The sequence below is a fragment of the Haematobia irritans genome, chromosome 1, assembly GCF_050003625.1.
Source record: "Haematobia irritans isolate KBUSLIRL chromosome 1, ASM5000362v1, whole genome shotgun sequence".
NCBI classification, from domain to species: Eukaryota; Metazoa; Arthropoda; class Insecta; order Diptera; family Muscidae; genus Haematobia; species Haematobia irritans.
Window position 1 is genome coordinate 316,016 of NC_134397.1, and position 14,457 is coordinate 330,472.

The 14,457-nt window shown below is 32.9% G+C and overlaps 1 protein-coding gene across 1 annotated transcript; it reads left to right on the plus strand.

Annotated features, from left to right (window-relative positions):
• Window positions 1-1,637: 1,637 nt before the first annotated feature.
• ppk15 (pickpocket 15) lies at window positions 1,638-7,649 on the plus strand. The gene is made up of 9 exons (XM_075288662.1): window positions 1,638-1,779; window positions 2,233-2,346; window positions 2,980-3,106; window positions 3,166-3,390; window positions 5,874-6,042; window positions 6,187-6,323; window positions 6,394-6,478; window positions 6,771-7,234; window positions 7,301-7,649. The coding sequence occupies exons 1-9, from the start codon at window positions 1,638-1,640 to the stop codon at window positions 7,524-7,526; spliced, it is 1,689 nt and encodes a 562-aa protein (XP_075144777.1). The 3' UTR covers window positions 7,527-7,649.
• Window positions 7,650-14,457: the final 6,808 nt, after the last annotated feature.

The following is a 14,457-nucleotide window of genomic DNA, read 5'->3' on the forward strand; positions in this document are numbered from 1 at the left end:
ATTCGAAAAACTCTCATACATCCAAGCCGAGTATAAATTTGAGATTGCTTCATTTCTTCGCTGTTAATCAGGGTATTTAAATCATTTGCAAATGTTGATTCATGAAGTTGGAAATGTTTAACTAACTAACCCACCACAGGGTTATGTTCCACTGCACCAGTGTATACGGATTAACTCGACACAATCAATCGGTTTCAAAGAGGAATCAGTGTCAATTGTAACGATGAAGTCATGTAAGTCAACTGAAGAATTCAAGATGGGACGCAAAAATGAGAATCTTGTGTGTGTGTGTGTGTGTGATTTAAATTTTAAACCTTGGAGTTACAAATTGTTCTTTTTAACATTCGTTACAATGCCTTTCAAGTTTCGTATGAAGAAAATAAATCACTTTTCAGCTAGTGCTTTTTATAATTTATGTGACAGACATCCGCCGCATGAATGTTTGAAATTTAACAGCAACAAAAACAATCGAAAAGATGTCCCTTACTTTTAAACCGATTTCTGAATTTCTGATGAGGTTTCGAAATATCTTAAGTTTTAAAGACAGAATTACTGAAGAATTGTTTACGATTCGATTGATGGCAAGTTCAAATCATCCTTTAAAGAAATCCATTAACAAAACAATTTTAACAATTTTAGACGGTGACTACATTTACAATAAGATCATATCCAAGGATCTTTAAATAACTGTTTCGTTTCAGCTCAAATTCATATCTTATGCTACATTCACACGAAATTCTTGTGACACGCGTAAATCACGTGAGTCGTGCACAAAAACCAAAGCAACTCTCGTCAATGTACGTGAATGGGACTAAAATAAATATATCGTGCGTGAGAAATAAAATCGCATCGTGAATGTGCTTGAATAAAATTTCTGCAAAATCACGCATACGAAAAAAATCAAGATTTAATTCATACTCGTATGTTAACTGAAATTAATTTAGCTCTCGAACTATATACTATTTTTCAATTTTGTTCCCTTCACTGATTTCCGTTTGGAAAATGTCGTGAGTCTCGTGAATTTGTCGTGAATAGTGCGTGAGCGTGAGTCGTTAAAAGTAGTTCGTGCATGAGTACTGGTTTCCATTTCGAGAATGTGCGTGAGTGTTTAAATCCGAAACCCGTAGAGGATGATCATGTTATTTCTATTGAATATTATGATCATTGGTTGAACACAATCGCGACCCAAATGTAATACGCTCGCCGTGAAAATAGGATGAATCCTAGCATACTGCTATTCGAGCCTGATTTCAACACAAATATAAAAACCTACAATTTTGTCAGCGTATCAGGTATTTTTATACACTTGACACAATGAGGTAAACATGGCATTTATAAATGTCAACCAGAAGTGCAGACTAGACGGCATGTGTAGCCACTCCTCACATTGGCATTGTCAACACGAATTAAATTCCAATGAGCGCCTAATTGTTTTCGAGTATTTGCTTGTGTTCTACACTTTCACCACAAATAACTACCAGCCCTTGGATGCTTTGACGTGTGAACAAACTCTTGCATGCACTCTTCAAGGGGTGCGGTTGTGACGACCACTTACCGGAGTATTGTCCGGTGTACACTTAATTGCATAATTGCATTAGCTTTGTGCTTTGACATGTCACCAGTAATTATTTATGATCATGGAAAAGAGCTCCTTGTTGTGTGGAAAGCTTTATGGCCACCTCTGCTTAAGTGAAGCTGGCTGCATTGTTACTGTAATGCAATGTAGAGTGCAGCTAATATTCTGCAATGACTCCAGCCATCAGTTGAGTGTTGCTTTCCGTATTCTCCAGTGGTGGTGATAATTAGTTTCTTTAGTAACTCGGAGAACTCTCCGGGCACATTGAAAAGGGAGAAATTTCTATATGAAGTTGGGAAAATTTACAACTGGTTATCGCAAAAGGGTCAATCCAGCACTCCTGCAATTATGCAATATCTCGTAGAGTAAATCACACATACGTCACGTCTGAGCTTTTAGTAAAATATGAATATTTGTACAATAAAATGAATTCTTCAACTCAGGATATTTGCTTATATGTTTGCTAAAATAAAATAAATAAAAAATAAGGTGCTCTGGACATGATTAATCCATATCGACTGGAAATTTGGAACGTGTATGTAGTTTACTGATAGGACTCGATTTTTAAACTATTCTTTCGTAATTTATATTCATAATTTATTATGGTTATAAATAATATAAATAAATAACTAAAATAAATTTTAACTCTCTTATAGGAACTACGTGTCACAAAGTCACATCAACTCTAATGCCCATATTTCTATTAGTGTACAAATATTTGTATTACAGTCCACTTGAACGTACACTCACAGAAAACATACTATTCTCCGGTAGGAAAATTTAGACAATCGAAATTCTCCTTTGTTATAAAGTATATTTTAAGAATTAATAAACTTGAATTTAGGATCTGACGTCTTGCCAGAATGTTTATCAAATAACCCTCCCACAACAAACTTGCGTGAAGATTAAAAATTAATATAAATAAATAACTAAAATAAATTTTAACTTTCCTAATGGAACTACGTGTCACAAAGTCATACCAACTCTAATGCCCATATTTCTATTAGTGTACAAATATTTTTATTACAGTCCACTTGAACGTACACTCACAGAAAACATACTATTCTCCGGTAGGAAAATTTAGACAATCGAAATTCCCCTTTGTTATAAAGTATATTTTAAGAATTAGTAAACCTGAATTTAGGACCTGACGTCTTGCTAGAATGTTTATCAAATAACCCTCCCACAATAAACTTGCGTGAAGATTAAAAATGAAGGGTTCCACAACCTCCAATCTACGATTTAGGTTTTACATGGTTGACCAAAGAAATTGAAATGTCCTTATATGTACAGGGAGACTAAAAACTGCAATACAGTAAAACATTTCCTTACTAGACCCTAATTAAAGAAGGACGACTTATTTCTTAAATATTTAATTGAAATTAAATTTTATTATTGTTTAGTTAAAGGCAACACCGAAATTCAACCAATATTCATCATGAAAAGATTTGATTGGAAATATATGAGTCAGCTTAAAGACTACTGTGCCAATTGCACTCTGGCTGGTTTCAGTTATATAGCCAACAAAAAGTAAGTAAAATATGCAACTTCTTTCTCGAATGTAAATCTTAATACGACTATATCCCAAGCTTACATCTGATAGAGCGCATATTCTGGTTGATATGCGTGATATTATCAGCTGTGGGCTCATATACCCTGATAAGCCAGTACCAAAGGGACTTTAATAGTCGCGCTGTCAGCATAGTGTACGAGAGTTTACCATCCACTCATAAGATCAAATTTCCTACGGTGGCTGTTTGTGAGATGATGGACAAGTTTTTCGCTTCAACTGAGCTAATCAATTATGTGACATCGTAAGTCCTTTTCTTACCATTTATCTCCAGCAAATGGAAACTTGATTTTCCATTTCCTTGATTACACTCAGAAAAAAGTGACCCCTTATTTAAGTTAAAATGAACTCATTGTGAAGAAAGTTGAACTTCGTATAGCGCCAAAGACATTTTTATTTGTTTGAACGATGTGATTTTCGTAGAAATTAGGTAGAATGCATTCTACATATTAGTTAACATTTTCCTACATTCATGTACCACTATACTACAGAATGGAAAAATTTAACTGAATTGAATTCATATATGGAATGATTTTATTGAACTTTTTTCATTCATTTGGACAAATCTTAGATATTTGTGGTAAACCTTTTACTTCAAAATTAGAACTGCTTACCTTTGTTTAAAATACCATTTTATGTATTTATAAAGGGTGATTCTTTTGAGGTTAGGATTTTCATGCATTAGTATTTGACAGATCACGTGGGATTTCAGACATGGTGTCAAAGAGAAAGATGCTCAGTATGCTTTGACATTTCATCATGAATAGACTTACTAACGAGCCACAACGTCGAATTTTCAGTGAATGGGCCCTAGAAAAGTTGGCAGAAAATCCGCTTTTTTATCGACAAATTTTGTTCAGCGATGAGGCTCATTTCTGGTTGAATGGCTACGTAAATAAGCAAAATTGCCGCATTTGGAGTGAAGAGCAACCAGAAGCCGTTCAAGAACTGCCCATGCATCCCGAAAAATGCACTGTTTGGTGTGGTTTGTACGCTGGTGGAATCATTGGACCGTATTTTATCAAAGATGCTGTTGGACGCAACGTTACGGTGAATGGCGATCGCTATCGTTCGATGCTAACAAACTTTTTGTTGCCAAAAATGGAAGAACTGAACTTGGTTGACATGTGGTTTCAACAAGATGGCGCTACATGCCACACAGCTCGCGATTCTATGGCCATTTTGAGGGAAAACTTCGGAGAACAATTCATCTCAAGAAATGGACCGGTAAGTTAGCCACCAAGATCATGCGATTTGACGCCTTTAGACTATTTTTTGTGGGGCTACGTCAAGTCTAAAGTCTACAGAAATAAGCCAGCAACTATTCCAGCTTTGGAAGACAACATTTCCGAAGAAATTCGGGCTATTCCGGCCGAAATGCTCGAAAAAGTTGCCCAAAATTGGACTTTCCGAATGGACCACCTAAGACGCAGCCGCGGTCAACATTTAAATGAAATTATCTTCAAAAAGTAAATGTCATGGACCAATCTAACGTTTCAAATAAAGAACCGATGAGATTTTGCAAATTTTATGCGTTTTTTTTTTAAAAAAAGTTATCAAACTCTTAACAAATCACCCTTTATAAGCAATTTTTTCTTCAATAAAAGACATGTTTTATTAATATATTAAATATATTTATTTAGAATCAACAGAATCGACTGGCCTTGAAATATTAAAACACATTTTTTTCTTCTTCTAGTACCTTTCACTTTGAATAAGTTGCTGCCTAGCAATTTTGTCCACCTTTTACAATTTCAATACCTACAAATATAAACAAAAAAATCCTAAACCATTTTTTTCACAAAAGGTTAGCGTCACTGAATATTACCTGTTAATTGAAGATTCCAAAATGAAGTCGAATGAAGGGGTTGTTATTCTGCTGGTGTTTTCTTTTTTTTATAAACCAATTTTCAAAAAACGAACATTTTTCTCACTAATTTAAAATAACAAATATTTGATATATTTTATTTGTTTTTTATTATATTATTTTACTATATTATTTTTTAACAATTTCTCCGTATACCATAACAACGCTATTCCAACTAAAAAACAACACACGCGCAAACATGTCGATTACATCGATGACAGGTATCGATTACAGGTAGATAAAAGAAATGTAGGAAATTTTTCTATATTCTAACAAGTGTGTTATTCGTATGTATTATAAGCTTTCAATAATAAAGGAAGTCAGAATTATCATTTTATAAGAAATTTTACTAAATTTGAGGAAACTTGGTTTTAGTTCGGGTTTTGTTTATTTTTACGAATGCTTTGTTATAAGTGAATAAAATTTTCTTTTTCAGTAGTAAATTCTTACACCCAGCGAAGAAAACAGTATTAGTAAAATGCCATGCCTTATTCTAGTTAATGAACTATTGTCAACTGCTTTCAGTTTAGGATTTTTTTACTGAAACAAGTAAATTTTATTATTTCACACGAAGACACTTTTTTCTGGGTGTAGGTTTGTGAAAACCTAAGTATTTATAAAGTATTAGAATATTATGGTGAATATTTTATACCAAATACAAAAGTCCTTAAGAGATGAAATTATCGTCACTAACATGTATAAGTAATGCCTAAATTTTCACCTTTTATGCTTTCTTATAATTTGCATAAACCTTTGATGAAAAATCTACTTGAGTAGTACTCTAGTATAATTTATTGAAACGCATTTAAATCTCAACAACTTTTTATGTCACTAATATCTTTCAATTGGAATAATTAAAGGCTTTATCCAAGTACGAATAGTGAGGACTATAACTACGAAGTTGAAGAGTTCGTAAAAACAATGGTTTATCCACATCAGTACCGTGAAGGCTACATTGAACGTTGGTGTGATGACGAATGTGATTGTGCGAAGTGTCCTCAAAACGGCTTCCGAACTTTACATGAACAAGTGAGTACGGCCATTAATTCCACTCCAATTGTAGCCATTGAATCTACTAAATGAAATCTAATCAAAAATAAAGTCTTACGACTACAGATAACACAGGGCACCATAAATAAGATGATACAAATTTATTACCATTTTTGATTTCAGTTTGTAACAAAGTGTGAAGAGTTATTTGTGTCTTGCGAATTCTCTGGAAGACCTCTCGACTGTTGCAAGTACTTCCTACCTCTAACTACACCACATGGAAATTGTTTTATGTTGAATTCTCTTCTTAACAATAAAAAGTAAGACATCAACACATCCCAACTTTATTAATGCCTGGAATCTAATTGAATTCTTAAATTGTACATTCAGGGGAAGCCCAACCTGGTATAATAATGAAATAGACCCTCTAACGGATATAGCAAAAATGAAAATTGTAGTCACAAAAATAACACAGGTATGTTCGAATTCAGGAGATTTCGAAAGTATGTCACGTCACAAAGCTGAGTCAAATTTTTTAATCGGTTAATATCAAAAGTAAGCCCTATGGAATGCTAATCAAACAAAATTTGGAAACATAAAAAACTAAAACTTTACATTTTCATTGCACATTCTCAATCTCAGTGTGCCTCATTTGTTATGATGTGCATCTGTCGATCTGCTGGTTTACTCTGACTGATGTGTACTGAGTTGTTCTCATACCAATGGGTTTCCATTAGCCTCAAAAACTCATCATTTTGTCTTTACAGTTGTCTATCCTAAATGAGGAGGATGTACCTCACAATGCCCTACCAGGCTACAAAATTGAAGTCAATAAAAACGGTCAGGAAAAGCTTCTACAAGTTTTCATGCAGACGATGAGCAACGATCCTGACGTAAGAGAAATCGCACCCGAACACAGGCAATGTCGTTTTCCCGATGAATTGATTACCGACACTGCGTATAAAGCATACAGCTTTAGTACATGTTTTGTGGACTGCCATCGAGTGCACCAAATGAATGAATGCAACTGCTCCTTCTATACATTTTTACCCGAGCCAATGGCCAAATACCCTGACTGTGACCGGGCTGGGCTCTTGTGTCTCGAAAAACTCAGTTTGATACGCCCAGATGCTAGAAATCTTCTACCTTGGACGAATAGCAAGTACTCGTGTGAGTGTCTACCCTCTTGTAATGAAATCGACTTCAAAGTTGTATTCGATCATCAAATGGCGTAAGTATTTCGAACGGTGAACACTCTATGACCTATTGCCCCACTCTACGAGTTCTATCTCTTCAGATATAACGAGACCAATGACAACATGACTATACATGTTGTTATGCCCGAATTCGCAACCGAACGGTATCGGCGTCAAGCATTGCGTACTCGTCTAGATATTGTTGTCACTATAGGTGGCATTTTGGGATTATTTCTGGGCGCCAGTATTTTGAGCGGGATTGAATTCATCTACTACTTTTCACTGCGACTATGGAACAACTACCGAATGTCACAACGCCAACAGTAGTTCTGAATGAAAAAAAGAAAGTGTGCTGCATTTTTGCACTTAAAGTTTAACAAAAAATTAATTTAATTGCACAGTTAAAGCAAAATGGAAAACAATCTTCAAGCTTCTATGTTAATTTGTATATCCTCCTTTTCCGATTTTAATTCATCGAAATATATAATCTTGATTAAAGTGCTTGTTGCTGTTATTTTGGATTTTTTCCGTTTTATTCAGTTGCTGTATATACACTGAAAAAAAGCATACCCGGTTCCAAAGATTTTGTCTTTACTTTAAAAAATTTGGTATTGATTCCGAGCCAAAGAAGCGGAGAATACAAGTAAGGATACTCTTAAGACACAATTCTCTTTTAAAATCGGGTTTTGTGTACTTGCTTCTAGGAAGCAAATTTTAATTTTTCGCTTTTTCAGCGTTTTTTCTTCATATGCTATCAAAGTCCTTTAAAAACAAGTTAACGACGACTTTATTTTCCAAATTAAGACTCGACTTCTAGTAGAAATTATGCTGTGTTTCAAGTAAAACACGTCTTTAAAAGTGTTGAAAAACATGTCCTATATTTGAACGATTTTTTGCTTTGTAGTCAAGATGCAAAAAGGCAACAAATTTAAAGACAATTTCATTAAATTTAAAGATTTTTTCTAAATTATTAAAGTCAAGTTGACCTTAGCCCAAACATTTTTTCTTTCATGTTATGATATCCATTTTTAAATCAAATCACTTAATTATAAGGACAATACGACTTCATTGAAAAGTTTATCGACCTTTGGTCAAGGAAAAAAACTTTATACTAGAGAAATGCGTCTTCTATGCTAAGCAAAATTTGCATTCGTATTTTAAAGACATGAAATCTTTGAACTCACGACAATATTTTTTTCAGTGTAGTGTTTAATGACGAATATTTAGAATATATATTCGTTATTTCACTACCACCATATCAATATAATTAAGGAGTATTACACATATTGGAAGTCTCGCGATTCTCGCTTTTTTCGGGGACGTAGTGAATGTCTACTTATGTGGCTGATTAAACACCCCCACTTAAAATCTTGAGTGCCGCTATCGGAGAATTCGCTACATTATCGATGACCATTAAAACACATTATATTTGCATATATTAAGGCACAGAATGATAAAAATATGCCAGCTAAACAATATACACGTCGTTCCAGGTATGTTTTATATGGAAAGAGTTACAGTTTCTTCTTTCGCCGTTCCATTGATGGTTGGAAGTGATGAGGCTGCTTCCAAAATTTAAAGTGACGAAACCTTGTTTAACAATAATATATGTATGATACGCTGTATTTAGTTTAAGCTTAAAAGAACATACATTTGGTAGTATTTTTAACCGTCAGTTTGCGAATATTGCGAGGTTTCTTAATTAAAATACAAATTGTAACTTCCTCTTTTGTCAACGTCAGCCGAAGTATCAACATTGCTCAAAGGATTGTAAAATAAATTGTACTTACAAACCTTAACTTGGTCCCGCTTTTGTTTTTCTCCCCGCTATAGGTAATCATTTCCTACATTGCTCGATAGTATTTGTATTAGATTTCTACTCTCTGAAATCTACGTGCCTAAGAAGTCATTAGCTATGACTTCTCCCTTTTATTTTGTTAAAAGAAAGTGCCCAGCCACTTTCTGCCAAGTTTTTAGTTTTCTCTTTTTTAGAGAAAGTCTCATACTACTTCATGTTTTTTCTATTTTCTTCAATGAGAATTCTTCGAAATTAATGAAATGGGTGACTTTTTGTATCTTTACAACAAAGCAAAAAAGTGTTTAAATTTTTTTTTCGTCACTTTACATTAAAAATATTTTGTACGTGAAACATAGCATAATTTTTACTTTAAGCGGAGTTTGAATTTGGAAATTTTGGTTGTCGCTAACAAACTTTTAAATAAATTTGATATCACATGAAGAATAAAGCCGAAAACATGAACAAATTTAAATTTGTTTCCAACAATCAAGTACGCATAACTCAAATTAGAAACAGAATTAAGTCTACATACGAGTAGTATCATTATTTCAATTCTCCGCTTCTTAGGATTGGCTCTTTAGTGTAAAGATAAAATCTTTGGAACAGGGCATGTTTTTTTCAATGCACCAATTGAAACACTACAAACTAAGTATACTTTTTATCAGCTTTCTTGTCCTGTCTTTAATATGGAAGTTTTTAGAATTTATATCAAAATGTTAAGTATTCCTGCCGGTAAAAGTGTTGAGAAAATAGCCTCGAATATACTGAACTAATTTGTAAACGATGGAAGCAGTTATACACTCACTGCAATTTTGTTTCCCAAATTTTTCTAAGTCACTTTTTATAAAATCACTTTATTCCGCATATGACGCAATGCTAGGAAACCACAAAAACAAATGACTCTATTATAATATTGTATAATAGCGGATGTTTGTTTGTTAAAATAAACGAAATTAAAAGCTTGCATGAGATTTGTTTATTTTGATAGAATTTTTTTCTTGTCGAATTTCTTCCCAACTGGTAATGCCCAATGTCAATCGATTACTTCATACATTACGTGACGGTGCCGATTTTTTTTTAATTCACAAATGTACATTAAAATAACCACCAGCCTCTTTTTTAAGCGTATAGAAGTACGAGACTAGCGACATTAAAAATTTATCTTACAAGCTGGTAGAACATAAGTATCCTTGGACGAAATTAGCTCCATCATCAACTCGACAATATGTATTCAGCGGGTTAGTTGGTTAATATGATAAAACTTGACTTCAATATAGTTCGAAAATAGTTCTCATATGTTCATCTGGTACCTCGCTTTATTTTGGTCAAAATTCGCTGTTTATGAATCCTGGAGCCCCCTAAACTAAACTTTAATTTTTATTGACAGTCGCAGTATGTGACGCATATAAGAACAAAAGTTTTTTAAATACCCCATACTTTTTTACACAGTTTTCTTAGGAGAATGTTTTTTGCATTCTTATAACCACTATCTACGCAGAAAAAAAGTGTCTCGTAAATTGAGCAGATTTTTACAATAATTTATTACAAGAATTTTAGTTCATTTTTCGTATCTTCAACGAAAATTAACTACTCGAAAGGAAATTTGAAGTAGCAATCGTTTAGTTCATGGCCTACAAAATACGATCGAAATTTCCTTAAAAATTTTCTTAACTGGTAGCTAAAAATTCTTTCGTCATATTATAAAACTACTTGTGAAATGTAAAGTACTTTCTAAAAAATACTCGGAGGTGCAATTTACTATACGATTTTTTTACGAAAATTGAACTTGAAAGCGGATAGCAATTTCTTTCTGGCAATTCCTATAGTTAATAGTAGTTGGTAAAATATTTCTCAACGAAATATTTTTAGTTCATATGTAATTAAATTTATAGACATTTTCGTCAAAATGGGTAGATAACATTTCATGAAGTTTTTGTTAATTTTAACTTAAAAGTTTCTTCGTTTTTAGACTGATATGTATTTACGAGTATTGTTGTTAGAGTAAATTGTGGACAAATGCCTTGAACTAATGCATATTACAGAGATCTTTCTCGGCAAAGTGGTATGTTATTAATGTAAAGAAGATGTTACTTGAACTTTGTTTGAGAGTGAGAGCATGCATTGAGAGCAATGCAATAACTAGAAATCGTAGCGAGTGCTGGGGATGTTGTCTATATCTGAGCGTGGGGTTGTTTTTATTTTTGTTCTTTCAGTGGTTTGTGTGTGTGTGTTTGTTATTCGCGGATGGTTAATTTGTCTGGATGATGTGTTGTTTTCAATGAAGGCACATGTGTTTTTTGTTGTTGTAGGGCTATTTTGGTTTTGTATTGTTTTGTTTGGCATGCTTCAGTTGTTGTATAGTTGGCGTTGGCGTGGGCTGTTGCATCCTTTTAGCAGGTATGTAACAATGGAATATAAAGGTATGAAATATTTTGGTTTTTTTGAGACATATATTGGTGTTTGTTTATTAAACCTTTTAAATGAAAGTTATTAATATTTTAGCGATAAGATGTACGATGGTCGATGGTGATGATCGGTAGCTTAGAAAAAAGTTATTAAGAATGTTCAATATTTAGGAAAAATGCTGAAATGGAAAGTATAATGAAATTGTTTTGGAAATATGTATCTAATTTAATTTTTATTATTCAATATAAAAAATAAATATACAATTTCAGAGTAACCCCAGATGAATTTGGAAAATTGTTACACCTCATCGTATATTTTAATCATAAATTGGTAAGTATGATTTTTAAAACGTGGTTATGTGTATTATTATTTGTTAATTATTTTTTTGGAAGCCAGTGTAATGTTTTTCTTTGTTGAAAAAAATATATTTAATTTCAGAGCAACATTCTGACAAAATCTTATATTTCTTCTCACCGTATAATTTAATAGAGAATTGGTAAGTTTTCTTTTAAAAATTGGCTTTCTTTTAACTAGAATATTTACGTTTTTATGACCTTTTCATAATCAAAATTACAGGTTTTAAATACCTTTTTATACCCTTCACCACTACTGTGGTACAGGGTATAATAAGTTTGTGCATTTGTATGTAACACCAAGAAGGAGTAATCATAGACCAACCTTTTAATATACGGATCGGCTTAGAATTAAATTCTGAGTCGATATAGCGATGTCCGTCTGTCTGTCTGTTGATGTATTTTTGTGTGCCAAGTACAGCTCGCAGTTTTAGTCCGATTGTCCTAAAATTTGGTATAGGGTCCTGTTTCGGATCAAAGACGATCCCTATTGATTTTGGAAAAAATCGGTTCAGATTTAGATATAGCTGCCATATATATTTTTCACCGTTCTGATCATAATTGGCGTGTATATCAACCGATCTTCCTCAAATTCCGAACATCCGAATATTTTGTGAGTCTCGAAAAACTTGCAAAATATCAACCAAATCGGTTCAGATTTAGATATAGCTCCCATATATATATTTTACCCGATTTACACTCATATGACCACAGAGCCCAAAGTTTACTACCGATTTTCGTTAAATTTTGCACAGAGTGTAGAATTTATATTCTCCCAAGGCTTGGTAAATTTGATTGAAATCGGTTCAGATTTAGATATAGCTCCCATATATACCTTTCGTCCGATTTGCACTTATATGGCCTCAAAAGCCATAGTTTTGTCCTGACTTACTTCAAATTTTGCTCAAGGAGTATGTTTAATAGCATAGGTAAGTGTACCAAATTTGATTGAAATCGGTTCAGATTTAGATATAGCTCCCGATTTACACTTATATGGCCCCAAAAGCGAGAGTTTTGCCGTGATATGCTTGAAATTTTGCACAAGGGTTAAGTTTAATTATACTGTTAGGTGCGACAAATTTTGTTAAAATCTGTTCAAAGTTACATATAGCTTCCATACATATCTTTCTGCCGATCTTCACTCCTATGGCCCCATAGGCCAATCAGTTATCAGTCTATCAAATTCTGTCCAGATCGAGTGATATTTAAATGTATGTATTTGGAACAAACCTTTATATGTTATATAGCCCCCAACACATTTGACGGATGTGATATGGTATCGAAAATTTCGATCTACAAAGTGGTGCAGGGTATAATATAGTCGGCCCCGCCCTACTTTCGACTTTCCTTACTTATTTAGTATTTGTTTAATCAAAAATTTTGGAAACCAATTTAATATTTATAATAATATAAATATAATAATATTTAATTTCAGAATAACCCTTTTACAATTTTGAAAAATTTTTATTACTCCTTTGCTTACACAGAAAAAAAAGTGTCTTGTAAATTTAAGGACCATTGTAACTTTCACATAGTTCAACAAATTTACTGTAATATAGTTCATTTTTCGTAACCACAACGAAAATTAACTTAGCTAAAGGAAAACTTATAAAAATTCAGTAAATGTTTTTTAGTTCACTAACTAAGAAATGGGAAGGATTTTTCCTTAAATAAATTTCCAACACAGAAGTTAATGCATCGTTGATTCTATTATAAAAATACACGGACAATATAAAAATCTTACTACGAAATGTGGACAATTTACTAAGAAAAATTTTTGTATGGAAAAAAATTTTTGTAGTAAAAATTAACTTAACGACATTACCGATTCGTACAATGGCTAACTACAGATTATTTCCCTTTTTATTATAAGTTGGAGTGTTTTTCCTCACATTGAACATTTTAGATAAAGTAGAATAAAAAGTAGTTAATATAATCCTTGACGGGTGTATATAATTTTTTAGAGATTCCTCATAGATTTGGTATATATTTTACCTTAACTTATAGATAGAATTCCAACTAATCAATAAACGTGCTACTGCAAAATGTGCGTGCATCATGTGAGGGAGTTTTTAGAGACATTTTGTGTATATCTCGTATGATTGTTTGTGTTTGTTATTGCGTCATTTATGCTGTTGTTGGTTGTTTTGATTCTAGAGACAATGGAATGTTCCTTGTGTGTTGTTTGTATCTTTTGTGGTGAGAGTTGTTTTCTTGCAATAGCGAGATCAGAAAGGGATCGTGTGTGTGTGTGGAGTTGTTTTTCTTTACGGTATGTATCCTTTATGACTATTTGTGTCTTTGAGTTTTATTGCTGCATTCAGTTCTGTTGATGCATTTATGAAGTGCACACGTGGATTTAATTTTGCAAAATTGTACGTGCGGTATTGGTGTTTATTAATGAAAATATATTTTAGAAACTGAGAAGTGAATGATGTGATGTTAGAGTAATCAAAAACGCTTTTTATCGATAAAAAACAAATAACAGATTAAGGAACTGTATATTTCTGTTAATAGTTTAAAATTAGTACGGATTTTTAATTGATTTACATAAAAATATACACATGAGTGGTAATAGGATGATTTATATTCTACATCTGGATCACAGGTTGGAGATGTAACAATTGTTTTTGAATCTATATTTTTTATGTTACAGCAATTCCTACAGGTGAGTACTAAGTTCGAGTTTAGCCGCTAAAAT

What these genes read in the sequence shown, in the direction of transcription:
- ppk15 (XM_075288662.1), top strand. Translation starts at nt 1,638, where the DNA reads ATGGAAAAGAGCTCCTTGTTGTGTGGAAAGCTTTATGGCCACCTCTGC. An exon ending in TCCGAACTTTACATGAACAA is followed by an intron (nt 6,043 to 6,186) that starts GTGAGTACGGCC and finishes TTTTGATTTCAG; the next exon opens with TTTGTAACAAAGTGTGAAGA. An exon ending in TAGTCACAAAAATAACACAG is followed by an intron (nt 6,479 to 6,770) that starts GTATGTTCGAAT and finishes TTGTCTTTACAG; the next exon opens with TTGTCTATCCTAAATGAGGA.